Source organism: Balaenoptera physalus, assembly GCF_965194825.1.
Source record: "Balaenoptera physalus genome assembly, chromosome: 11".
NCBI classification, from domain to species: Eukaryota; Metazoa; Chordata; class Mammalia; order Artiodactyla; family Balaenopteridae; genus Balaenoptera; species Balaenoptera physalus.
The window spans coordinates 38,960,061-38,986,756 of record NC_138896.1 but is presented as its reverse complement, the minus strand read 5'-3'; the positions used below and the strand labels follow the sequence as shown (position 1 = coordinate 38,986,756).

The following is a 26,696-nucleotide window of genomic DNA, read 5'->3' as shown; positions in this document are numbered from 1 at the left end:
GTAAGGGGACAGAGTATGCTGACATTTTAAATAGGATTGTGACATTTTAGTAAAGAGATAAGAGATGCTAGAGTTTTATCTGGAATGATTCAAAAATGAAACTGAAACTCAGGAGGAAGAACTGATTTGAAGATGATGTGTTTGGGTCTTAGAAATGATTTGGCTTCAAAAGACAAACTAAAAGCTGACTGGAGGAAATTCCCTGATGGTCCAGTGGCTAAGACTGTGCACTCCCAATGCAGGGGGCCTGGGTTCCATCCCTGGTCAGGCAACTAGATCCCACATGCCACAACTAAGAGTTCACATGCTGCAAATGAAGATACCACACGCTGCAACAAAGATCTCGCATACTGCAACAAAGATTCCGTGTGCTGCAACTAAGACCCGGCACAGCCAAATAAATAAATAAGTTAACAAAAAAAAAAAAGCTGACTGGAAAAAGCACCTTAGAAACTCTAGTTTACTTACATGTGAACTTCAGTCTTCTATTTCTTCCTGCCTTGGGGAATGAATAATTGTAGGATCTCCTAAAGCAGAGAACTATCTTCTACGGACTGTGTTATGGGTTCAACTGTGTCCCCCCAAAAAGACAAATTGGAGTCCTAACCTCCAGTTTCTCAGAGTGTGACTATTTGGAGATAGGATCTTCACAGAGGTGATCAAGGTAAGATGAGGTCTAGGATGAGTCCTGATCCAATATGACTAGTGTCCTTATAAAAAGAGGAAATTTGGACACAGACTAAAACACACAGAGGAAAGATGATGCACAGATACAAGGAGAAGATGTCCATCTTCAACCCTGCTGACACCTTCATTTCAGACTTCTAGGCTCCAAAAGTGTGAGACAATACATTTCTGTTGTCTAAGCCACCCAGATTGTGGTACTTTGTTCAGTAACCATAGCAAACTAATAGAGACTAGAAGAAAATCATATTTGTGTACTTATCTCCCTTAAGAAATCCCCTTGAGGGGAAGGCTTCACTCTGTTTATTTTTTTAATTAACTAATTTATTTATTTTTGGCTGCGTTGGGTCTTCGTTGCTGCACGCGGGTTTTCTCTAGTTGCGCAAACGGGGGCTACTCTTCGTTGTGGTGCGCGGGCTTCTCATTGCAGTGGCGTCTCTTGTTGCGGAGCACAGGCTCCAGGCACGCGGGCTTCAGTAGTTGTGGTGTGCGGGCTCAGTAGTTGTGGCTCTCGGGCTCTAGAGTGCAAGCTCAGTAGTTGTGATGCACGGGCTTAGTTACTCTGCAGCATGTGGGATCTTCCTGGACCAGGGATCGAACCTGTGTCCCCTGCACTGGCAGGCAAATTCTTAACCACTGCACCACCAGGGAAGTCCCCTTCACTCTGTTTTAAGTCATTTTTCTATCCCTTCTGGAGTACCTAATCTGATGCAAAAATTTAATTAGATACTATTTTAAGTTGCAGGACCTACACACAGTGGAGCTCAATAAATGCTAAATTTCTCCCACAGCCTTTTCCATATATATCTTTCCTGACAGATAATTTCTTTCTTTTGCAAACTGACAAACTGAATTTAATTTCTGAGACATACTCAAGTAGCAAAATCAACTCAGTAATCCTAGGAGCTAGGGTTTGGCAGCATTGAAACAAAAATTTGAGTGCCTGAATTTATCAGATGAAATATACACATAATTAAATATAAACTATCCCTGATCTTTAGGGACTCTAACCCAAACTAGACCTGATACATATATATAGGAAATACCAACAGGTGAGTTAAAACCATTAGTTCAACACATGAATACTAGTAAGAAATGTTACATAAAAGTCAAGGGTAAACCGATTTTAGCTAAGGAAGGAAGCACGAGCATGGGAGTAGTCACCAAAGCACTATACTCCTAGCTGAGTACTGAACTAGGCATGCACGTACAATTTCAGCATCAGAATCTCGCCATCTGCAGATAAGGCAACTCAGACTCAAGGAAGTCAAATGATATTGTCCAAGTTCATCCAACAACCATGTTGGAGGCAAGCTGGAACCTGGGACTGTGTGATTCAAGAAGACAAGCTCTTTTTTGATAAACAGTATTTGATAAACAGTACCAGTATTTTGATAAACAGGCAAGCTGGAACCTGGGACTGTGTGATTCAAGAAGACAAGCTCTTTTTTGATAAACATATACCTATTCTATCCTTCCACCTACAACACGGGCATAAGTTAGCTAATTTATTTCATTATATTCTGTTTTTAAAAAATTTATTTATTTTATTTACTTATTTTTGGCTTCATTGGGTCTTCGTTCTGTGCACGGGCTTTCTCTAGTTACGGCGAGCGGGGACTCCTCTTCGTTGCGGTGCGCGGGCTTCTCATTGCAGTGGCTTCTCTTGTTGCGGAGCATGGGCTCTAGGCGCACGGACTTCAGTAGTTATAGCACACGGGCTCAGTAGTTGTGGCTCGCAGGCTTCTAGAGCACAGGCTCAGTAGTTGTGGTGCATGGGCTTAGTTGCTCTGCAGCATGTGGGATCTTCCCGGACCAGGGATCAAACCTGTGTCCCCTGCATTGGCAGGCGGATTCTTAACCACTGTGCCACCAGGGAAGCCCTCTCATTATATTCTTAATACTAGCAAGAAATATGCAACATACAATTCCTGCAAAATCTATTCTCAAAGGCATAGGTAGTCATAGAAAAGAAAAGGCGTATCAAGGGAGCTTGCCACCAAGCTCATGTATAGACAGAACCTGACATCTGTGGTCAAACTGCTTGGCTTAAAGGACATTCAAGGTCCTTCACAGGCCAAAGGGCAGCACCACCATCAAGAACAAAGTGAATGAGAAGATACAGTTGCCCATAAATTACCTTTATATTAGTAATTAGTTACAACATAAGGCCACCTTAGTATTTCAGGAAACAAAAGTTCACAAGGCCACCCCCAAAGAATGAGTAGCATTGTTTAAAATGCCTGATCACTCAGAACAAAGAAGTTAGAATTTGAGTAAATTAAATAATATATAAAGGTCATCAACATGACTCATGGTACCAACACCAAACTTCATGCCACTGATGACAACTCTTATACTGGTGACAATTCTTATATAGTGGTTAAAATATATATCAAATGTTCTCAAACTTTTTGATAAGCAATCTTTAAATACCTATTATGCAAAGTATTTAAGCCACCAAGGAATTTATTACTCAATAGCAATGAATTATACCTGGCCTTAACCTTCATCTATATAACCAAAGGCTCATCATGGTACAAATGAGTATGATTTTTATTTATCTAGCTCCTGCCAACTAACTTTTGTGTCCAGTGCTACTATACTTCTCTGAAAATGAACAAAGTATATTTAACTTATTTTGTGGTTTCTGACAACTTTCTGAAAGCATTCCTTGTTAAAGTAGTTGAAAAACTAGATACTCTGGTCTTCATAGCTAATCGCATGGATCTTTTTCAAATTCCCAAAGTTAATCTTCCAGTAAGAGGTACACAGAACCACAGATCTCTTCCACAACTGTGTTTACTATAACTTTAAGGGGAAGGGCTAGAGATAGTATTAGACCTAATAATTAGGCCAATTAGTAACTAACTCTCACCCTGAAGATTCTACAGCAGAGATTATAAACTGCAGGCTGTAAGATCCTGCCCCTAAACTTGTTTATAATGGTTATAATGGTTAAAAAAAAAAAAATCTAAATAGTTGTTGAGAAGCACATAAAAGCAAAGATTTCCAGGGTCTCTCAAAAAATCTGAAGATCTGGTAACACGACTCATCTTCTCACAGGACAAATGAGAAAGCCCACTCCATACATTCTAATAACCACCATTCCCTTTTGGCTTACTGATAGTATGCTTCAGAAGCCATATTCTAAAAATAAATCAACACAATCACAAATTACTATATATTCAATATTCATTTTAAACTAAGAACACAGATGACCCAAATTCTACAGGATTTAAAAAAGCCAAAGATGTAAAATGAAAGCAAAAATTAAACAAATGAATCTGTGTACCAGGTGGTAACATAGTCACACAGCAAGGAACTAGCTCATGTAACTTTAAAATTCAGTAATTTGACTCTACATCCCTATTGAAATACTATGCCCTAAGAAGAACAATAAGAAGAAATCATTAGCTTTCTTCAGTAATCATATTATTGATTGTAGTGTTGACAGTGTCATTCTCAGACTATTCTGTATTTATACTGTGGGAAAAGAAAATGAATAATCATGTTGGTGCTGTTGAGAACTGGGGTTTTCAACATGGGAGAAAGGAGATAGAGATGTAAAATCAAAGAAGATAAGGAAAGTCCCTGGGTCATTTAATTTGATTTTTAAGTATAACTTGAACTCATGACTTTTTTTTTTAAAGAGAAAAAACACAACTTATTTCCTAATTAACCACAGAAAAGGCCTAGAAACAATGACTAACTCAGTAGAAATAAGCATCTTAAGTGCCCAGATTGTGATCTCCAAATGTCATTTCCCACTAAAAGGCTTCTTAGAGAAAGGTCTATTTCCTTGACTGGGGCAGAAAATGTACAAGTCTGGACAAACTGTCATACCAGATAGCAAAAAGCTATCAAAGATGCCTCAGGCTGAGTCAAAATGACTCAAGGGCCATCATGAAGGGACTCCAACTGGCCAAAGATAGGACAGTCAATAAAAATAACAACTATACATGCTACAAAATGCATGAGCATTAAAAACATGCTAAGTAAAAGAAGCCAGTCACAAAAGACCATATATTGTACGATTCCATTTATATGAAATATCCAGCCTAAGCAAATCCATAGAGACAGAAAGTATATTGGTGGTTGCCTATGTTTGGAGGTCAGGTAGCATGGGGGGTAATGAGGAGTGACTGCAAACGGGTACAGCGTTTCTTTCTGAGGTGATGGATATATTTCAAACTGCCTAGATCGTGGTGAAGGTTGCACGACTCTGTGAACATACTGAAAATCACTCAATTGTACACTTTAAACAGGTGAATTTTATGGTATATAAACTATACCTCCATAAAGCTGTACAAAACAAAACTACAATGGATTGAACCACAAATATGTTTAAATCTGAGTGTTCATAATCAAATAAATCTTATTGGTCATTTTGGAGGATGCTAGGAACCCAGCTCATTATTTTGAAAACTGGAAAGTATAAAGTATTTATCCAGTCTGTCATACACATGAAGTCTCTCCCTAGATAAGCAAACAGAAGAGATAAAGTTTCTCTTTACACAAGTATTACAATTAATAAATTAAAGAATAATAGAATATCACCATTTTGCAACCCCAAATAAAATCAGGGATCTAGGCAATGATCAAAGGCCACTAACATCACAAATAAAGAGTCAACCAGACAGTAGGTGCCATCTGATAGAAGTATACAACACCACCAATGAAGCAGTCTAGCAAAAAATTTGCAGGGACTTCCCTGGTGGCACAGTTGTTAAGAATCCGTCTGCCAATGCAGGGTACACGGGTTCGATCCCTGGTCTGGGAAGATCCCATATGCCACAGAGCAACTAAGCCCGTGCGCCACAACTTCTGAGACTGAGCTCTACAGCCTGTGAGTCACAGCTACTGAGTCCACGTGCCACAACTACTGAAGCCCATTCTCCACAGCAAGAGAAGCCGCCGCAATGAGAAGCCCGTGCACCACGAGGAAGATTAGCCCCCGTTCACCGCAACGAGAGAAAGCCCCCACGCAGCAATGAAGACCCAATGCAGCCAAAAAGAAATAAATTAATTAATTTAAAAAAGTTTGCAAAGAAAGAAAAAACCAAAACCAAAACCACGCAGAACCTATAGATAAAAAGACTAGAGAGACTTTTAAAACAATGGCAAAGTTGGATATTTGATATCAACTTGTGTTAAAAAATTTTAGGTGTTGTAACAGTACTGTAGTTATGTTTTTAAAAATTACGAGTCCATATCTTACAAAATAATAATGTCTAGGGTTTGTGTTAAAATAAGATAGAGGGGAGTAGGAGAAGATGTATCAATAGATGAAACAACACCAGCCATAGCTGATAACTGTTGGAAGTTAAGGTGGATATATGAAAGTTTATTTTGCCTTTTTTTCTCATTTTATACATATTTGAAAATTTCCACAACAAAGCTTTAAAAAAGACAATCATGCTGCCAATTCTGCACAAACCTGGAATTACTGCATTTCACAAACTCAAACATGAAAATGTCCCCCATTTTACATCTCTGAAATCAAGACACATCTTACAGTAAATGGTGTATCAGGTTAATTGGTAGTATTTTTTTTCTTAGTAGTACATAAAATGGTGAATTAAAAAGCCGACAGCATCTTAAATTCGATGAAAAAACCGTAAGATTATAAATATATTTAGATATCTATTTTTGTTTAGCTAAATCATTACTTGCATTGTACCTGGAAAGGAAGAGTTAAAAAAAAACTCCTAGCTTTCTGAATTTTCTTATTTGCTTGGGATTAATTCAGTTACAGTGAGAAAAGCATTAAAATACTTCAGCCAATATAAAAATGAACTAAGTCCCCAAACCAGCATTAGTGGTAGACAAGACCTGGGGAACACTAGGCAGAAGTCTACCTAAGGTGGGTAAAAAACAAAAAAGCCTGCTGCAGTTATTCTACCAGGTCTAAAAACTAGAGTAAAAACAGATTTTAGTTGACCAGCCTGTCTTTTCACTTTTAAGGAAAAAAAAATTTTTTTTTAATACAGCACGTTCTTACTAGTTATCCATTTTATACATATGAGTGTCTATATGTCAGTCCCAATCTCCCAATTTGTCACACTCCACCCCCACCCCCTGCTGCTTTCCCCCCTTGGTATCCATACGTTTGTTCTCTACATCTGTGTCTCAATTTCTGCCCTGCAAACCAGTTCATTTGTACCATTTTTCTAGGTTCCACATATATACGTTAACATACAATATTTCTTTTTCTCTTTCTGACTTACTTCACTCTGTATGACAGTCTCTAGGTTCATCCACGTCTCTACAAATGACCCAATTTCATTCCTTTCTATGGCTGAGTAATATTCCATTGTATATATGTACCACATCTTCTTTATCCATTCCTCTGTCAATGGGCATAGAGGTTGCTTCCATGACCAGGCTATTGTAAATAGTTAGCTGCAATGAATATTGGGATGCATGTGTCTTTCTGAATTATGGTTTTCTCTGGGTATATTCCCAGTAGTGGGATTGCTGGGTCATATGGTAATTCTTTTAGTTTTTTAAGGAACCTTCATACTGTTCTCCATAGTGACTATATCAATTTACATTCCCACCAACACTGCAAGAGGGCTCCCTTTTCTCCACACCCTCTCCAGCATTTGTTGTTTGTAGATTTTTTGATGATGCCCATTCTAACTGGTGTGAGGTGAGATACCTCATTGTAGTTTTGATTTGTATTCCTCTAATAATTAGTGATGTTGAGCAGCTTTTCATGTGCTTCTTAGCCATCTGTATGTCTTCTTTAGAGAAATGTCTATTTAGGTCTTCTGCCCATTTTTGGATTGGGTTGGTTTTTTTAAAATATTGAGTTGCATGAGCTGTTTATATATTTTGGAGATTAATCCTTTGTCCATTGATTTCTTTGCAAATATTTTCTCCCATTCTGAGGGTTGTCTTTTCGTCTTGTTTGTAGTTTCCTTTGCTTTACAAAAGCTTTGAAGTTTCATTAGGTCCCATTTGTTTATTTTTGTTTTTATTTCCATTACTCTAGGAGGTGGATCAAAAAAGATCTTGCTGTGATTTATGTCAAAGAGTGTTCTTACTATGTTTTCTTCTAAGAGTTTTATAGTGTCCGGTCTTACACTTAGGTCTCTAATCCATTTTCAGTTTATTTTTGTGTATGGTGTTAGGGAGCGTTCTAATTTCATTCTTTTACATGTAGCTGTCCAGTTTCTCCAGCACCACTTATTGAAGAGACTGTCTTTTCTCCATTGTATATCCTTGCCTTCTTTGTCATAGATTAGTTGACCATAGGTGCGTGGGTTTATCTCTGGGCTTTCTATCTTGTTCCATTGATCTATATTTCTGTTTTTGTGCCAGTACCATATTGTCTTGATTACTGTAGGTTTGTAGTATAGTCTGAAGTCAGGGAGTCTGATTCCTCCAGCTCCGTATTTTTTCCCTCAAGCCTGCTTTGGCTATTCGGGGTCTTTTGTGTCTCCATACGAATTTTAAGATTTTTTGTTCTAGTTCTGTAAAAAATGCCATTGGTAATTTGATAGGGATTGCATTGAATCTGTAGATTGCTTTGCATAGTATAGTCATTTTCACAATATTGATTCTTCCAATCCAAGAACATGGTATATCTCTCCACCTGTTGGTATCATCTTTAATTTCTTTCATCAGTGTCTTATAGTTTTCTGCGTACAGGTCTTTTTTCTCCCTAGGTATGTTTATTCCTAGGTATTTTATTCTTTTTGTTGCAATGGTAAATGGGAGAGTTTCCTTAATTTCTCTTTCAGATTTTTCATCATTAGCGTATAGGAATGCAAGAGATTTCTGTGCATTAATTTTGTATCCTGCAACTTTACCAAGTTCATTGATTAGCTCTTGTAGTTTTCTGGTGGCATCTTTAGGATTCTCTATGTATAGTATCATGTCATCTGCAAACAGTGAGTTTTACCGTCTCTTTTCCGATTTGGATTCCTTTTATTTCTTTTTCTTCTCTGATTGCCGTGACTAGGACTTCCAAAACTATGTTGAATAATAGTGGCGAGAGTGGACATCCTTGTCTTGTTCCTGATCTTAGAGGAAATGCTCTCAGTTTTTTACCATTGAGAATGATGTTTGCTGTGGGTTTGTCATATATGGCCTTTATTATGTTGAGGTAGTTTCCCTCTGTGCCGACTTTCTGGAGAGTTTTTATCATAAATGGGTGTTGAATTTTGTCAAAAGCTTTTTCTGCATCTATTGAGATGATCTTATGGTTTTTCTTCAATTTGTTAATATGATGTACCACACTGATTGATTTGCATATATTGAAGAATCCTTGCATCCCTGGGATAAATCCCATTAGATCATGGTGTATGATTCTTTTAATGTGTTGCTGGATTCTGTTTGCTAGTATTTTGTTGAGGATTTTTGCATCTATATTCATCAGCGATATTGGTCTGTAATTTTCTTTTTTTGTTGTATCTTTGTCTGGCTTTGGTATCAGGGTGATGGTGGCCTCATAGAATGAGTTTGGGAGGGTTCTTTCCTCTGCAATTTTGGGGAAGAGTTTGAGAAAGATGGGCGTTAGCTCTTCCCTATGTGTTTGATAGAATTCACCTGTGAAGCCATCTGGTCCTGGACTTTTGTTTGCTGGAAGATTTTTAATCACAGTTTCAATTTCATTACTTGTGATTGGTCTGTTCATATTTTCTATTTCTTCCTGGTTCAGTCTTGGAAGATTATACCTTTCTAAGAATTTGTCCATTTCTTCCAGGTTGTCCATTTTATTGGCACAGAGTTGCTTGTAGTAGTCTCTCAGGATGCTTTGTATTTCTGCAGTGTCTGTTGTAACTTCTCCTTTTTCATTTCTAATTTTATTGATTTGAGTCCTCTCCATCTTTTTTCTTGATGAGTCTGGCTAATGGTTTATCAATTTTTTTTATCTTCTCAAAGAACCAGCTTTTAGTTTTATTGATCTTTGCTACTGTTTTCTTTGTTTCTATTTCATTTATTTCTGCTCTGATCTTTATGATTTCTTTCCTTCTGCTAACTTTGGCTTTTGTTTGTTCTTCTTTCTCTAGTTCCTTTAGGTGTAAGGTTACATTCTTTATTTGAGATTTTTCTTGTTTCTTGATGTAGGCTTGTATTACTATAAACTTCCCTCTTAGAACTGCTTTTGCTGCATCCCATAGGTTTTGGATCATCGTATTTTCATTGTCATTTGTCTCTAGGTATTTTCTGATTTCCTCTTTGATTTCTTCAGTGATCTTTTGGTTATTTACTAACGTATTGTTTAGCCTCCATGTGTTTGTGTTTTTTATGGTTTTTTCCCTGTAATTCATTTCTAATCTCATAGCATTGTGGTCAGAAAAGATGCTTGATGATTTCAATTTTCTTAAATTTACTGAGGCTTGATCTGTGACCCAAGATGTGATCTGTCCTGGAGAATGTTCCGTGTGCACTTGAGAAGAAAGTGTAATCTGCTGTTTTAGGATGAAATGTCCTATAAGTATCAATTAAATCTATCTGGTCTATTGTGTCATTTAAAGCTTGTGTTTCCTCATTAATTTTCTGTTTGGATGATCTGTCCATTGGTGTAAGTGAGGTGTTAAAGTCCCCCACTATGATTGTGTTACTGTTGATTTCCTCTTTTACAGCTGTTAGCAGTTGCCTTACGTATTCAGGTGCTCCTGTGTTGGGTGCATATATAGTTATAATTGTTATATCTTCTTCTTGGATTGATCCCTTGATCATTATGTAGTGTCCTTCCTTGTCTCTTGTAACATTCTTTATTTTAAAGTCTATTTTATCTGATATGAGTATTGCTACTCCAGCTTTCTTTTGATTTCCATCTGCATGGAATATATTTTTCCATCCCCTCACTTTCAGTCTGTATAAGCCCCTAGGTCTGAAGTGGGTCTCTTGTACACAGCATATATATGGGTCTTGTTTTTGTATCCATTCAGCAAGCCTGTGTCTTTTGGTTGGAGCATTTAATCCATTCACATTTAAGGTAATTATCGATATGTATGTTCCCATGACCATTTTCTTAATTGTTTTGGGTTTGTTTTTGTAGGTCCTTTTCTTCTCTTGTGTTTCTCACTTAGAGAAGCTCCTTTAGCATTTGTTGTAGAGCTGGTTTGGTGGTGCTGAATTCTCTTAGCTTTTGCTTGTCTGTAAAGCTTTTGATTTCTCCGTCGAATCTGAATGAGATCCTTGCCGGGTAGAGTAATCTTGGTTGTAGGTTCTTCCCTTTCATCACTTTAAGTATATCATGCCACTCCCTTCTGGTTTGCAGAGTTTCTGCTGAGAAATCAGCTGTTAACTTTATGGGAGTTCCCTTGTATGTTATTTGTCATTTTTCCCTTGCTGCTTTCAATAATTTTTCTTTGTCTTTAATTTTTGCCAGTTTGATTACTATGTGTCTCGGCGTGATTCTCCTCGGGTTTATGCTGTATGGGACTCACTGCGCTTCCTGGACTTGGGTGGTTATTTCCTTTCCTATGTTAGGGAAGTTTTCGACTATAATCTCTTCAAATATTTTCTCGGGTCCTCTCTCTCTCTCTTCTCTTTCTGGGACCCCTATAATGCAAATGTTGTTGCGTTTAATGTTGTCCCAGAGGTCTCTTAGGCTGTCTTCATTTCTTTTCATTCTTTTTTCTTTATTCTGTTCCACGGCAGTGAATTCCACCATTCTGTCTTTCAGGTCACTTATCCGTTCTTCTGCCTCAGTTGTTCTGCTATTGATTCCTTCTAGTGTATTTTTCATTTCAGTTATTGTATTCTTCATCTCTGTTTGTTTGTTATTTAATTCTTCTACGTCTTTGTTAAACATTTCTTGCATCTTCTCGATCTTTGCCTCCATTCTTTTTCCGAGGTCCTGGATCATCTTCACTATCATTATTCTGAAATCTTTTTCTGGAAGGTTGCCTATCTCCACTTTATTTAGTTGTTTTTCTGGGGTTTTATCTTGTTCCTTCATCTGGTACATAGCCCTCTGCCTTTTCAACTTGTTTATCTTTCTGTGAGTTGTCTTTTCATTTTTAATATAGGAGTTCCTAAACACCCACCACTTTTAGCACTTCAATAAGTTGCTGGTTTCAAGTAGTAATCTAAAGAAACATGGTAAACTGGCAAGCCTCTGGGCCTCACTGTAGAAGAAACACTAATGCAAATAAAATTTACTAACGTCCATAAACTTACTGAGAAAGAAAAGAGGACAAGAAAATATTTCTAAGAGCAATTCTAAAATGCAATTCTAGCAGTACATAATTTTGAAAGTACATACTTTAATGGAATCACACAAAGTTAAAAATGCAACTTTCTTTAAACATAGGACAGTTGACATCAAAAATTTCAAAGGTAAAAAGCAAAGAAATAGATAAGCCACATTTTAAAAAATCAATTTATGTCAAAAACATACTATAAATGTAATTTGAAAGGCTAACAAGCTGATAAATACAGATCTGTCACATAACAAAAGGTATATTCTTAATAGCTCTTAAGATCAAGAAAATGATCAACAATCCAACATAAAAATGGACAAAAGATAGTAGCAGATCAATAAATATATCCTCCAAATGGTCAACTTTTTAGTAATAAAAGAAATTAAAACAAGATACCTTATAGATTACCGTCTTTGGGAAACTTTTTCAAGTAATACTGTCCAGTTCTGGTGGCTAAGCAGGAGTTAGAAGAATATTCCCACTCCTAATATTCTGCCTAGAGCAGCCCTTCATTTACCTCCTTCAAGTGTCACCTTATCAATGTGTCGTCCATCACCCTATTTAAAACTGCACCCCCATTTCCCACCTCTCAATCCCTTTATCTTAGTAAAATTATTAGATATGAAATCCATTCTGGAATTATATTCCATAGAAACAATTTCGAAAGCAGACATAGGGACCTCCCTGGTGGTCCAGTGGTAGAGAATCTGCCTAACAATGCAGGGGATGTGGGTTTGATCCCTGGTCAGGGAACTAAGATCCCACATGCCATGGGGCAACTAAGCCCACATGCCACAACTACTGAGCTCGTGTGCCTCAACTAGAGAGCCTGCATGCCACAAACTACAGAGCCCACCCACCCTGGAGCCTGTGCGCCACAATTAGAGAGAAGCCCGCACACCTCAACAAAGATCCCACGTCCTGCAACTAAGACCCAATGCAGCCAAAAATAAATAAAATAAATAATAAATCTTTAAAAAAAAGCAAACGTAAATTGTCTTAAATTATAAAAACCTATGACAAACAGATAAAGGCACACAGCTCTTGATATACACATTGAAAACTGAATGCTCAAAGGGAGCTAGGATGTTGTACCCTTTAAGAGACATACCCAATGTGCCATGAAAGTGTACCTAAACACCCATGCGTCCTGAGGTCCCTTATTCAGAAGCCTCTGTTCACTCAGCCGCTATTCTTATTTGTCCTCAGATACACCAAAAGGAATTGTCACTTGGAGACAGCAATGGTTAGTATCCAGGGCTTTGGGGTATGTCAGATCTGGGTTAGAAACCTAGCTTTAAATTTTCTAGGGGAGTAATCTGGCAAATCTCAATTGCCTTATCTGTAAGGTAAAATAGAGATTATCACCAACTAGTTAATGTTAGTAAATAAGAGTACAGTGTCTGAAAAACTGAAATGGAGAAGGAATTCCTCAAATAAAACTACTAAAGACAACTAAAAATCCCCAAAGTCAGATCTTTCAGCACAGTAAAAGAACCCAAAGGAAACAAATCCTAAAGAGCACTGAGCTGGAAGGCAGGAGCCCTGGATTCCAGTTTTGACACTGCTACAAACAGGTTCAGCTCCATGGGAATATTATTTAAAGTATGTAGATTCTAGTTTTAAGATCTAAAAAATCAGGGGACTGAAAATCTTTTCCACCTGTTCCACACCATGATTAAGTTACTAGGATGTTATTTACTGTTGTACATCCAAAATTTCTAAAATTTTTCATTTAAATGTTTGGTTTTTTTTTTAACTTCAAGTCCTGATGAGTTTTCATTATGACTGAGCTACCAGTCATAACATATAAGACTGTTTCCTTAACTAAGTAATCCAAGGTCAGATTGCTAAAAAGTGGCAAAATCAGAATTCAAATCAGATCTGACTCACTCCAAAGACCAAACTATCGCACCTTCTTCCTCAGACTTTCTCCCTGACTGATCTCCTGGTAACTAGCAGCTTGCCTTTGCAAAATGACTAGAAGTCAGGAGTGCAGTCAAGAGTCAAGGAATAGAGTCAATTTACCTGAGACAGGTGAGGCTTGAACTTCTGACACAGTACTCTAACCAAGTTAATTAGACATTTCAAGTACTTAAAAGGAGGCTGGAGAAACCAAAAAAAAGAAAAAGTAATATTATCAAGAAAAACTATTAATTGAAGACAAAATAAAAAATTAAGCACCTCTGAAACTATAAGTAAATGGGGGTGGTTCAAGGAGTCAAAGTTGTACAAGATGAAATATTCAGTAAAATAACTAATTATCTGTACTACTCACTTGCTTTTATACAAGTGACTCTACGTTACCCACAGTAGTGAATGAAGGAGTAACAGATAATCCAAATTACATATATTCAGCTTTACAAATAAAGCATATGGTCTAAACAGATAATCCATGGGGCTTCCCTGGTGGCACAGTGGTTAAGAATCCGCCCGCCAATGCAGGGGACACAGGTTAGAGCCCTGGTCCGGGAAGATCCCACATGTCTTGGAGCAACTAAGCCCGTGAGCCACAACTACTGAGTCTGCACTCTAGAGCCCGAGAGCCAAATACTAAAGCCCACGTGCCTAGAGCCCGTACTCCGCAACAAGAGAAGCCACCGCAATGAGAAGCCCGTACACCGCAACGAGGAGTAGCTCCCACTCGCCCCAACTAGAGAAGGCCCATGCACAGCAACAAAGACCCAACGCAGCCAAAAATAAATGAACAAACTTATTATAAATAAATAAATAGATAGATAATCCAAAGTAATGAATATCTGGTGTTAAAAATAAAGTATATGATCACCCATACATATTTATCTCCCAAATTATAGGCTGATTCAGGCTAATATCAAGGTTAATTTCCAAGTGGAGAGACCAGGATAGATGAAATCTAAATAATACAGTGAATAATAAAATCACCACCTCCTTACATCAGCAGAAAACATATGGTTTTATAACACATTCATATCAGCTCCACAGAGAGTAACAAAACTAAGGCTGTGCACGCACGCTCGCGCGCGCGCGCGCGCACACACACACACACACACACACACACACACACAGAGTAACATTTAAATTCCCACTGCACGGGAGAACCAGGTTAGCTCCTGGCTGTTTCCATTAAACCAATCTGGGAGTAAAAACTGGTTTTTGAATCATCCATACATGGATAATCAAGAGGCAAATTAAATACGCACACAAACATATATAAACTCACATTTAAATGCACTGGTTACCAAGCACTTCACAAAATAAAAAATTTCATAAGACAGTTGATAGAAATGAAGCAAGAGGTGAGGTAACCTACCACTTTAGCTCTATTGATAGAAGTCATCGTTTGCTCTCCTGAAACATTAGGCAGCTGCCAAAAACAATACACAAACATACACACACGCACACATGCCAGGATCTTGTATCATCATTCAGAAAGAAAACCTAGGAAAGCCTCTGAAATGAGTTTTATCAGCTCAGAAAGACTTAGATGGTGTACAACTCCACGTAGATCCAAGGAAATGGAAAAGTGTCATGAAAATAATGCATTTTTTTCTGAGTACAAATTGTCTAAAAGACAATTTCCAAGGCCCTCTGCAATTAAATGTGAGCACAAGATAAAAGTTCTTCAGACTAAGCCTCACTTGCAGAAGCCCTCTACTGGGCGTTTCTATGACGCTCTGACCAACTTTTGTGTTTCCCACAATAGCGCTAAACCACGATTCTGCATCCTGCTGATAAAAACCGGCAAGTGGTACTTAACACACCAAGCCAGAATCAGCAACAGTGCTGGCTAAAGAACTTCGCCGTCACCACTGTGATGCCCACTCCAGAAGGTATCTGCATTCAGTGCGAGGACTTGAGGTTCAGGGAAAAGAGAAGCAGCAACAGAAACCGGCTGCATACCCCAGAGGGCTGCCTGCACATTGCAAGGAAGGCCAGGCGCCTGCAGGCTCAGGAAGTTGCCTAACCCAGGGGAAAGCTCCATGCCCTCCTCTATAAAAGGGAGCGTGTGGCTAGCAGACCAAAATACGGAAAATTCATTCAAGAATTCCCTGCCGCCTACCCTGCAGACGGAGGAGGCAAATTAAGACGCTGGGAAGCAGGTATGGATAGAGAGCAGGGTTCGCAAACTGATAATGATCTACCAGCTCCGTGGGGAGGCTCAAACTCGGGGAGCTTGTGCCTCCTCTCTGGAGTTGGGAAGGTAAGGTACCGGTCGGGCTACGGTCCTCTCCCAACAGCCCTTTCCAGAAGGCGCGGGGCTGCTAAGACGCAGACCTGGCCTCCACCAACATAAGCTCCCGCCCACATGGTTCACGGGGCGCTACCCTCCTCGGCAGTCCCGAGGCCATGTGGCTGCGGCCGCCGGGTGTCCAAACCCGATGCACGTTCAAGGCGTGCAACCATAGAAGAGGTGCGGGGGCAAATCCAAAGGAAGGGATGTTGGGGCGCGAGACTCACTTCTTCTGGGCTTTGTCCTTCTTGGCCTTGGTCCTTTTCTTTCGGGCCTGGAGCGCAAGCACTGCAGGAGAGAGGGATGGATGAAGGGCGAATAGGGATGAAAGAAAGAGACCAAGGTGAGGGTGGAGACCCAGCAGGGGCGCGAGGCCCGGGTGCGGGGCCTGCCTGAGGGGCGGCTCCGGGGCAAGCGCCGCGGCGTCGGCCAGGCGGCCGCTCAGGGGACTGGCGGCCCACGGAGCGCAGAGCAGCGCCCAGGCGGGGCACGCCGGAAGGGGCTCAGGCCGGGTCAGGGGGCTGGCGCGCGGGGGTCGGCCTCGCCTGCCGAGGGCCGGGCCCTGGAGTGGCCCCAAGGGGCGGGCCGGCCTGGCGGGGAACGAGAGGCAATGACTGCCGGCGCGGAAGGACGCCGGAGCTGAGGGGCGCGGACCGGCTGCCCAGAGGCGGGGGGTGAGGGGCGGCACCACCTCAGTGGAGGGGCGCCGCACGCCCGGGGACCGGACGGCGGCGCTTAGGCGAAGCTCCCGGCGTTGACCCGGGCCTTGCCCCGGCTGCCGTTGCCCCTCGTGGCGGAGGCCGCTCCACCGCTCACCTTTCCGCTCCATGGCGAGACCGGTAACTGCCAGGCGCCTGCGCACTCCAGTGGCGGTGACTCCCGCTCCCGCCGCGGCCCAAAACCAAGCCCGCGCACACCCCGCCCCCCAGTTCCCGCCCCGCCCCGCCCACGACGGCGCGCGCCTGCGCGTTGAGCGCGGAGCCTACCACCTGTTCCCGAGAAGGGGGGGCGCAGCAAAGAATGGGGGAGGAGGGGTGAAGGAAAGAACGCCGAGGATGAACACGCAAGGGGTGTTTGAGAACCGAGCTTGGAAGCCTCGCAGGGTCAGCTTTGTTCTATTTGCCGGGCAGTTGCCCCTAAGGAATGGCGAAGAGCGTGGCACTGAGGGTTCCCTGCGTGCTGAGTCAGACCTGCGCAGCCAACTGTAATCTGCCTTGGTTTCCTGGTCAGTAAAATGGAATAATCAGGTGTGTCCCAGTGTCTCCACTGAGTTATTGTGAGGGCCAATTGAGAAACTATATAAAGAAAGTGGAGGGGGGGCGGGAATTACAAGTGAGAAAGAAAAGGAGGTGGGAGCAACACAAAAGAAAGACTGGAAGGAAGGAACCTGTGACTTTATCGTCACTTAAAAAATAAAACTTTAAAAGTGAGTTTTCCCTTAAAATTTCAAATTCAAGAGAAGACTGTAAACGAAGGAAGCGGGAGAATAAAAACTTACAGTGTTTTCTTATTTTACCGCTTTATCATCTTTTCAGTACAGATAAACACAGTTGTCTTTATAGAATATTTTTATACTTTTCTAAGTGCATTATCTCGTTTGATGTTCATGACAGCTTAAAAGCAACATAGTTATTACTTCCAATACACAAATAAACTAAAACTCGGAGGGTATATGTACTCAGAACCTTGGTGTCCTGACACAGTGATCAGTCATCAAATCCTTGTTGTAAAGCAGGGTTAGAAAAGTTGTTTTGTAAAGGGCCATATAGTAAACCCCAAGAGATCTTGGGGGCCATAAGATCTCTTAACTATTAAGCTCTGCCACTAGAGCTCAAAAGCAGTCATAGAAAATAGGGGCTCTCAGTGTTCAGAAAAACTCTTATTTATGGTCCCTGAAATTTGAATTTCATGTAATTTTCATGTATCATGAAATATTATTCTTCTGTTGATCTTTTTTCCACTATTTCAACCATACTTTGCTCAGGCCTTAGTTTGCCGACCCCTTTGTAAAGTACTGCAGCTGGACTGGGTGGAAGCCTGCAGACCCTTGCCCTTAAAGAAGTTAGACTCCAGTGGGCAAGACAGACAAATAATTAATTGACTGAGAAGGGAAGATGAAATTACAATGGTGCTGCACAGGTCAAGCATGGGGCTTGAGCGGGATTTTACTGAGCAAAGTAGGTCATTAAGTCCAGCCAGGGAGGAGGCAGCTTTTGAGCTGGGTCTTGGGAAATGTGTAGGATATCCAGAGGTGGAGGAGATGGCAGGCTCCTGAATGAGAAAATCAACTGAGCAAAAAGGCACAGGCTTGGAAACTTACAGGCAGGGACTGGGGCTGGTAATGACTGAAGAGATGAAGTGGAACGTGAGGCTGGAAATGTAGGTTTGCTAAATTTGAAATTGAGGTAATTAATATCTTGCATGGAACCCGAATGATAGCATTTCTGGGCATATTGCAAAAGAGGACAGCACCTGTTGGCGAAGGAAAACTGCAACCCAGTTTCCTCCCAATTCTATCCTTGAAAACAAAAGGAGAGTTGGGGCAGACAGTCAAGCCCTGGAGTCTGTGGATTCTGCCAGGGCAGGAAAACCACACGGGGTTTAGAAAAGACAGGAGAGAGCTGGGGGCTGAGGGAAAGTCCCAGAATGGGGAAATTAGTGCCTAGCACTTACTAGGTGCTCAAATATTTGTCTAATCAAAGAATAAATGATGTGCAGTTTATGAGAAAGGTCTAGATGAGGGAGAGAAAACACTGAGAGGGACAACAGGAGAGCTGTGCTAAAACCCAAATGGGTTAGTGCAGATCCATCAAAAAGGAAATACATCTCTGAGTGACTGTTGATTCACTCTCTAAGAGCTCACCAGCCATCTGTTTAACAACTCATTTGAGGATTTTTCCAGAGTCAGTGTCAAGGTCACTGGACTGAGTTCCTAGAATTGACTATTTCTCCTTTTTCTTTCATCTGTTTTTCCCCAGTCTGTCAGCATGCTTCAGTTCTTCACACCTTTTCTTTAATTTCTATAATTGTTCATATAAGCTAGTTTGGTTTTTTCCCGTATTCTAAAGCCTATACCTTTTTTTGTGTTTCTCGCTTTAAATGTAACTTTAAAAATCACTTTTCCCCCCTGTTTTCACAGGACTTATCCTATTTTGGATTTTCCCCTTCCAGAAGTTATTCTTAAAAGTGGTGGCCATTCTTTGGTATTCATTTTCAATTAAGTGCATACGCCTCTCCCGCAACTGTTTTTCTGCAAGTTCTTTTAAAAGTAGGATTATTCAGAGAACATGAGTCGTCGTGTTTTTGCTGTTCATGGGCAGTGTCAGAATTTAATTTCTGCAAGATCCCATTCCTTTTGAGCTAACTTATTTTTTAAGACTGTCCTAGGATCTTACCTAATGCTTCTTCGGAATTTTTGAAATATGAGCACCTAAAGTGTAGGATACATGTTTCATCACACCCATTCCCTACCTTGATTACCACAAACTCTCACAATTTTGATCTGAATTAAGTCCAAAGTATCACTTCCCCTCATGGCTTCCCCTATGTCCTGCAAGATGAAATAGGCAACAGAAGAAGAAAGTGAAAATATATCAGATGCTTTACCTTGAATAAGATTCCCAGTAGAGGTCTGCATAATTGGAGAACCCCAATAGAACTTTCTCTTGCCTTTGTGATAGTTTTGTGAAGTATATTGGGAAAATATAGTTATATTTTAGACTTGAGTATCAGTAAACATGGCACAGCCAACAGAATAATTGAAGAGAATTGAATAAAGAGATTGTGGTGTGGACAGGATTAAGGGAAACCAACTAGGGATGGTGAGGACTAGCAATGCTGGGAGTCTTCACCACCCTAGGCCTGAAGACACAAGGGGTGGCGGTGTTACCAGACCCAATGAGAGTTTGTGTTAGTCTGCTAGGGTTGCCTTAACAAAGTACCACAAACTGGGTGGCTTAAACAATAGAAATGTATTGTGTCAGCCCTGGAGGCTAGAAGTCTGAAACCAAGGCATCAGCAGGGTTGATTACTTCTGAGGACTATGAGGGAAGGATTTGTCCTCTTTGCTTGGCTTGTAGGTGACTGCCTTCTCCACGACTCTTCAGATCATCTTCCCTGTATGTGTGTCTCAATCTATGTTCAAATTTCCCCTTTTCATAAGGACATCAGCCATATTGGATTAGGGCTCATCCTCAAGAGCTCATTTTAACTTGATTACCTCTGTAAAGACCCTATCTCCAAAAGGTCACCTTCTGAGGTTCTGGGGGTTAGGACTCCAATATATCTTTTGGGGATGGGGATACAATTCAACCCATAACAGAGCTGTAGCAGTAAGAAAGGACTGCCTGAATACAGCTGTGCCCTTTGATAAAGGGATATAACCATGGCGCAGCAGGGAAATATATACCCAACTTCTTTCTCCAATCATCCTCTCCAGCTAGTGCCTCCCACTGACAAAACTCAACTGGAAGTTAGAAGGCAAAGGTGCCTGGGTGATGCAGTCCATGCAGGCCAGCCTCCCAGGGCACAGAGCAGGGTGGAGAGGGTGGAGGGTGAATCTGGAGGGCAAACAAAAGATCCAGCACAGCCTGTCTGGGCAGTCTGTAGGATACACCCAAAGCAACCAGCACTTTCCAAGCAAGAAGTCAGCCTCTTGGGCTCCCTGATCGCTGGAGAGGCTTGAGAACAGAAGTTGCTTGGAGATAAACCGCTTTCTGGCTTTGTTCTATAAAAGCTTATACTTCACAAGGAAATTGTGCTGGAGTGAAGGGTTGAGGGGAGTAGGTGGAGGAGGTATAAGAATAAAAGCCTTGGGACGTCCCTGGTGGTCCAGTGGTGAAGAATCCACCTTACAATGCAGAGGACGTGGGTTCGATCCCTGGTCAGGGAACTAAGATCCCACATGCTGCGGGACCACTAAGCCCGTGCGCCACAACTGCTGAGCTCGCACGCCTCAACTAGAGAGCCTGTGTGCCGCAGAACTACAGAGCCCACGCACCCTGGAGCCTGTGCGCCGCAACTAGAGAGAGAAAACCGGCACGCCGCAACTAGCGAGAAGCCTGTGCACCGCAACGAAAGAGCCCGCGTGCTGCAACAAAAAGATTCCGCATGCCTCAATGAAGATGCCGCATGCTGCAACTAAGACCCGACCCAGACAAAGATAAATAAAATAAAAAAATAAATAATAAATAAATCTTTAAAAAAATAAAAGAATAAAAGCCTTGGCTTGGTAGGGTGGGAAACTATGCATCCTTTTGGATGCTCTGGCCACAGCGTGAAGGTTGGAGGAGGGGAGGAGATTCTCTAGCGATGAGGAGGTTACAGAGATTGATGGTTCTGGAGGCAGGTAGAGCCCTTCCTCTGCTCCCTGGAGGTGCTCTGGGGAGGCAGCAGGGTGTTACAAACTGACCTGCGCTGATCGTGTCCAACTCTTAGTTCTTCTACCTGGGTAAAGAACTCCTACCAGAGAAGTGTATAGTAATGAGGATTTGTCTGCCCCACATCCTCACTCCCGGGATATAAAGAAAACAAGTTTTGACTAAAATCTGCCACACACATTTGTTAACATTCATTAGCAGGCAGGCACAGCACAGCTCTTGTGACTTGTGTATATTCTCTGAGGTCACTCTGTCCTCTTGGAACCTCTGGCCCCAGATTTAATTTCTCCAGTTTGGCAATGTCGGGGCCAGAGTGAAGACTGTTTAGGAAATACGTAAAAATGGGCAACATGGTTTAGACATTTGAGTTCTGATTTCTACCTGCTATGCAATGTCAAATTCATTTTTCTTTTCCTTCTTTCAGATACTTTCCACCAGGCCCACCCTCATGACAAACATGTATCGAGTACCCACTGCAGCCCGGGCAGGAGACTAAGGGCTTCGAGAAACAGAGAAGAAGAAAACATAGCCCTTGCCCTGTAGGACTTAATAGCTAATTCTCTTTTTTTTTTTTTTTTTTAATTTTTATTGGGGTATAGTTGATTTACAATGTTGTGATTCAGGTGTGCAGCAAAGTGAATCATTTATACATACACACATATTCGCTAGTTCTTACATAGTAATGACTGTTTACTGGACACTGTTACCCCTCATCCCTCAAACAACTCTATGAGATCAGTACCATTATTATCACCTGTGTTTGACAGATGAAGCTGAGGTACAACCAAAGTCGCACAAACTAGTAAGAGGCAGAATTTTGAATCTGGGCAGCCGGGCTGTCAAATTCATACTCTTAACCACACACCCTATCACCTGTCTAGTTTAGTGGGGGATTATAAATACAGTAGATGCACAAAGTACCACAGGAGTACAAAAAAAGAGGCCCGCTCAGCTCAGGATTTGAGAAGGAGTGAGGAGAGAAGCATCTCCTGAATGAGATGACACGGGGGCAGCATTGGAACACATCAAATAGGTGTCAGCTGGGAACAGAAGGGAGGGACGGAACCTGCGGTCAGAGAAGACAGCATGGTATGTGGGGAAACCGTAAACAGCGTAACATCACTGGAGTATAAAATGCAAGGGGGAAGGAGGGAGATAGTTTGCTCCACAAATGCTGATTGGGCCCCTTCCATATGCAGGCACTGTGCTTGTTGTTGGGGGTATAGCAGGGACAGAGCTTCTAAGGAACTTGAGCTTTCAAACATTTTGCTTCCTTATTCACTAAAATAACTTTTTGAAACTACCCCCATGCAAAACATGCAACAAACTAGGAATAGAAGGAAATTTCCTCAACCTGATAAAGGCTGAGGAAAAACCCTCAGCTGTCATCATATTTAATGGTGAAAGACTGAAAGCTTTCTCCCTAAGATCAGGAACAAGAAAAAGATGTCCACTCTCTCACCACTTCTGTTCAGTCTTGTATTGGATTTTCTAGCTAGGGTCACTAGGCAAGAAAATTACATAAAAGGCATACAGATTGCAAAGGAAATTGACACTTTAGAACTGTTAACATCACAGTTTTGAATGCCATCCAATGGAATTTAAATACAATAGCAATTTGATACCCACCATCATTCATTTTTATATGTAAAAAATAAAAATCACTTTAAGAAATTTTACATTACCCCCTTTTCTCCCTGAACTTGTATTTCTATTTCATTTTACTCTCACAGAAGTTTATCCTCAGGTAATACAATTTTATGCTTAAAGGTCTTACACTGATCATCCTATCATACTTCTCCACCATACAAATGTGTGTTTATGTTGTAATTTAATTTGTAAAAACGTTTCCTGAGATCATGATCCTCTAAAAGCTTTCTTACCTATCATTATGAGTATTATTATCGCATGAGTAATCAAAATAACATATAGGATCATTTTGTGATAGATGAAATTTTATTGCAAATATACCTCAGTGCAAAGGTAGGTGATTTTTCTCAGTAAGTCCTGCATCATTCTATTCATGTTTTTTTGGTAATAGCTACGAAAACTTGGTCACATAAAATAAGTACATGGGAATGGAAAGGGTTTGGCACAGCAGTATCATTGTTTTTTTTAAACTCCTTTCAAATGTGCCAAAAATCACGTAGTAATCATCATCAAAATTTATATTAATGACCGTCAACTGACAACTCCAAGAGGTCCTTATTCAGTTTTGTTGAAAGCAGATAATTGGAAACCATCTGACTTGCAAAAAGTCATTAAAGTTACTTACTCTCTCAATCCAAACACCAGTATTTCAATATGTTCCTTTGTTTGGACCTTTGAGAGGTTTATACACCCTCTGGCAGTGAACCTGAGAATGATTTTTTGTGGAGGGAGAGGCCTTTTTTGTTTGTTTATTTGTTTTGATTGCCCCACTACTCCTTGGAATGACAGTGACTTTTGTTTACTGCTGTATCTCCAGGGCCTAGAAGAAAAGTGTCAGATATGTAGTAGGTGCTCAGTGAATTATCTGGGATGTTATGAAAGAATGTAAAAACCATGGGTGTCTGGGTGTATGGTGGGGGAGGGACCAGGGCAGGAGGCAGAGACACAGAGGCACTCAGTGCACTGATTTGAGTTTCTCAGTTCAAAGGCACCAAGAAGTCACCTTTCCCCAAACTGAAGCAGCACTGAGTAGAGAAAAGGCCTAATCTTTGGCATCTCACCTGGGTTTGAATTTTGACATTGACACTGAATAGTGGTGACTTTTGGCAAACTCTTGGTCTTTAGAGTCTTACCCTGGATAAAAAGAATAACTGTCCCTCTCTCAAGGAGAGGCTTTGGAGGAAGTAACAAATATGATCATGCCTGTGAAGTACCTGCACCGTTGCATGCACTCAGTAAATAGGAATTGTCCTTCATTTGAACCTGCTTCTTTTCCTTTTGGTGGCACCACCTTTCCCTCTACTAGGCCAGAAATTTGCACTATTGGACTTATTCTGAACGTTCACTGGCACAGATGCTAAGCAGCAGACAAGATGGTAGAGTTAGGGGCCTCAGGTGGAATCCAGGGCAGTGGGACCTCCTGTACCTCAGTTTCCTCATCTAGGAAACAGGAGTAATAAGAGCCCTACCTCACAGGGTTGTTGTGCAGAATAACGTGTTAGCTTTTGTGAAGTGCTTAGAACAGAACCTGATACACAGTAAAGGGTTAATAAATGAGTGCTACCTGGGAGAGAAGGAGCACCCCAGGGTAATAGCCGAGTGGGAGAGTGGGGATCATCTGAGTTGCTGGGTCTCCCACACACCATTTATAAGATGCATCAGGATGTTGCAGGGAGTCAGGCTCTATGGAGGAACGAACACCACTGGGCAAGTTTCAGTGAGTGTAGCAGGTTAAGGGCACCATGCGTATCTGTGGCCAGAAGAACAACATATTTCCTTCAAGGCTCCTGCCCCTCCAAAGCCCTGCCTGCTATTGGTCACGAGCTTATAATCAACAGATAAAGTGGGGAAAATATGGAATAACTTCCAATACAGGTGTCAGAATCTCTTCAGCCATGAAGGAGGAAGCTGTAGTGAAAATGCGGGCATGAACTCCGACAGATGTTTTGTCTGTCAAAGAGAAAAAAGCAGTATAGGAGACAGCTCCTCAGCAACAGAGCAGTCCCTGAAGAGGAAATGTTGCCTTATGACTGGGATTAAGCCCTTCAAAGAATTCTTCAAGGAGAAACCAGAACTGTGCCACTGAAACCCCTCAGATTGTTGAAATAAACATTGAAATGGATAACAATGCATGTGTCACCCCAGGAACAAGACTTGCAAGAAGAGTTTTCTACTATTGACATGCTCTGTGGGGTAGGAAGAAAAAACATTCTTGTTCTGCAGAGACACAAAGTTCATTGGATACTGGTAAAAAGCTTGGTGGAGGGAATTCCCTGGTGGTCCAGTGGTTAGGGCTTGGCGCTCCCACTGCCAGGGGCCTGGGTTTGATCTCTGGTCGGGGAACTAAGATCCCACGAGCTGCACTGCCAAAAAAAAAAAAAAAAAAAAGTTTGGTGGAACTCGAAGTGGACTTCAAAGGAGAGAGGCGAAATGGCATAAGCTCTGTACATGACATGAACATCATTTCCAGCAACACTATAGGAGACAGAGGTTGTAGGATACTGTGGGCTTGTGTTTTCCCATGAGAACTTACAACAAGCGGTCAAAGCTCCTCTTTTCTAATAAAAGAAAAACAAGCCTTTCTGAATTAATGCTTGAGAAATGTTCTTTTCCTGCTGTCTCAGATTTAGCCCCTATATGGCCTTTGATGAAACAGTATATTCCTGTGAGCCCACATTCAACATTTTTTGATATGTTTGATCTATCCTTGGCTTCTACAGAAGATGAAGAGGATAAGCTTAGAGAGAGAAGGCAGCTTGGTATTGAAAAAGAGGTTGATCCCCTTCCCGATGCACAAATACATACGTCTGAAGACACTGCACCAGTTAATTTTTTATATAAACTGGAACCAAAGTCAGCTCCTAGAATGACTGAAATCAATCAGAACAATTCTTCAATTCCACAAGCTAATTGTGACTCAGAAGAGGACACAACCACCCAGTGTTTGCAATCACGCAGGCAAGGGCAACGTCAGGTATCCGGAGACAGTCACGCCCATGTTAGTAGATGGAGAGCTTGGGAAGTCCATAAACAGATTGATTACATACACTGCCTCATGCCCAATTTGCTTCAGATTACAGGCAATCCCTGTCACTGGTGAGTGATGAACCATTACGAAGCAGAGCTGTTCTTGAAGAGAAACCTGAAGGCCCATTTTTGCTCAGGGACTCTGCGAAGACTCCTCTTTTCTGTGATCTTCTGACGTGACAACAGATCCCTGCCTGCCAAAATTGAACAATGGAATCATAACCTTAGTTTTAATGCTCACGACCCTTAGACAATTCATTCCTCCACTGCAACAGGACTTTTGTGGAACGCTTTAAAGATCCCAGCTCTTGCATGTTTTTTGGACCGTTGCTTACTATATCACTAAATAGGACATTGTCTTTTAGGCCGCAATATAACTGCCATGCAGTCATCTGTAGGTGCACCACATATGATGGTGGTGGGCCCCCTTCCCATCAATGTTACAGGATTTTTTAATATTTTTGTTTTTTGTTTTTTTAAATTATTTATTTATTTATTTATTTATGGCTGTGCTGGGTCTTCGTTTCCGTGCGAGGGCTTTCTCTAGTTGTGGCAAGAGGGGGCCACTCTTCATCG

At 41.2% G+C, this 26,696-nt stretch overlaps 1 protein-coding gene, 1 long non-coding RNA gene and 1 pseudogene across 7 annotated transcripts in view; 2 read left to right on the top strand and 1 right to left on the bottom strand.

Annotated features, from left to right (window-relative positions):
- Positions 1 to 17,004, bottom strand: part of SRPK1 (SRSF protein kinase 1) — a 92,037-nt gene extending 75,033 nt beyond the window's left edge. For 4 of the 5 annotated variants that reach the window (XM_082412583.1, XM_082412585.1, XM_082412586.1 and 1 more), the window contains exons 1-2: positions 16,882 to 16,995; positions 16,293 to 16,353 (exon numbers count right to left, since the gene is read on the bottom strand). In XM_082412583.1, the coding sequence (XP_082268709.1) occupies positions 16,293 to 16,353; positions 16,882 to 16,894 (74 nt within the window). In that variant the 5' untranslated portion in view covers positions 16,895 to 16,995. Of the gene's footprint in view, positions 1 to 16,292; positions 16,354 to 16,881 lie in introns of all 5 variants that reach the window. The other variant, XM_082412584.1, reaches the window with a different exon arrangement.
- A 73-nt stretch (positions 17,005 to 17,077) lies between these two features.
- Positions 17,078 to 23,129, top strand: LOC309637695. Its single transcript, XR_014250760.1, has 2 exons — positions 17,078 to 17,312; positions 21,868 to 23,129. It is a non-coding gene; the product is annotated as an uncharacterized lncRNA (long non-coding RNA).
- Positions 23,130 to 25,220: 2,091 nt separating this feature from the next.
- LOC309638184 (suppressor of cytokine signaling 5 pseudogene) lies at positions 25,221 to 26,576 on the top strand (annotated as a pseudogene). Its single transcript has 2 exons — positions 25,221 to 25,286; positions 25,483 to 26,576. The product of its transcript is annotated as a suppressor of cytokine signaling 5 pseudogene (transcript).
- The last annotated feature ends 120 nt before the right edge of the window (positions 26,577 to 26,696 follow it).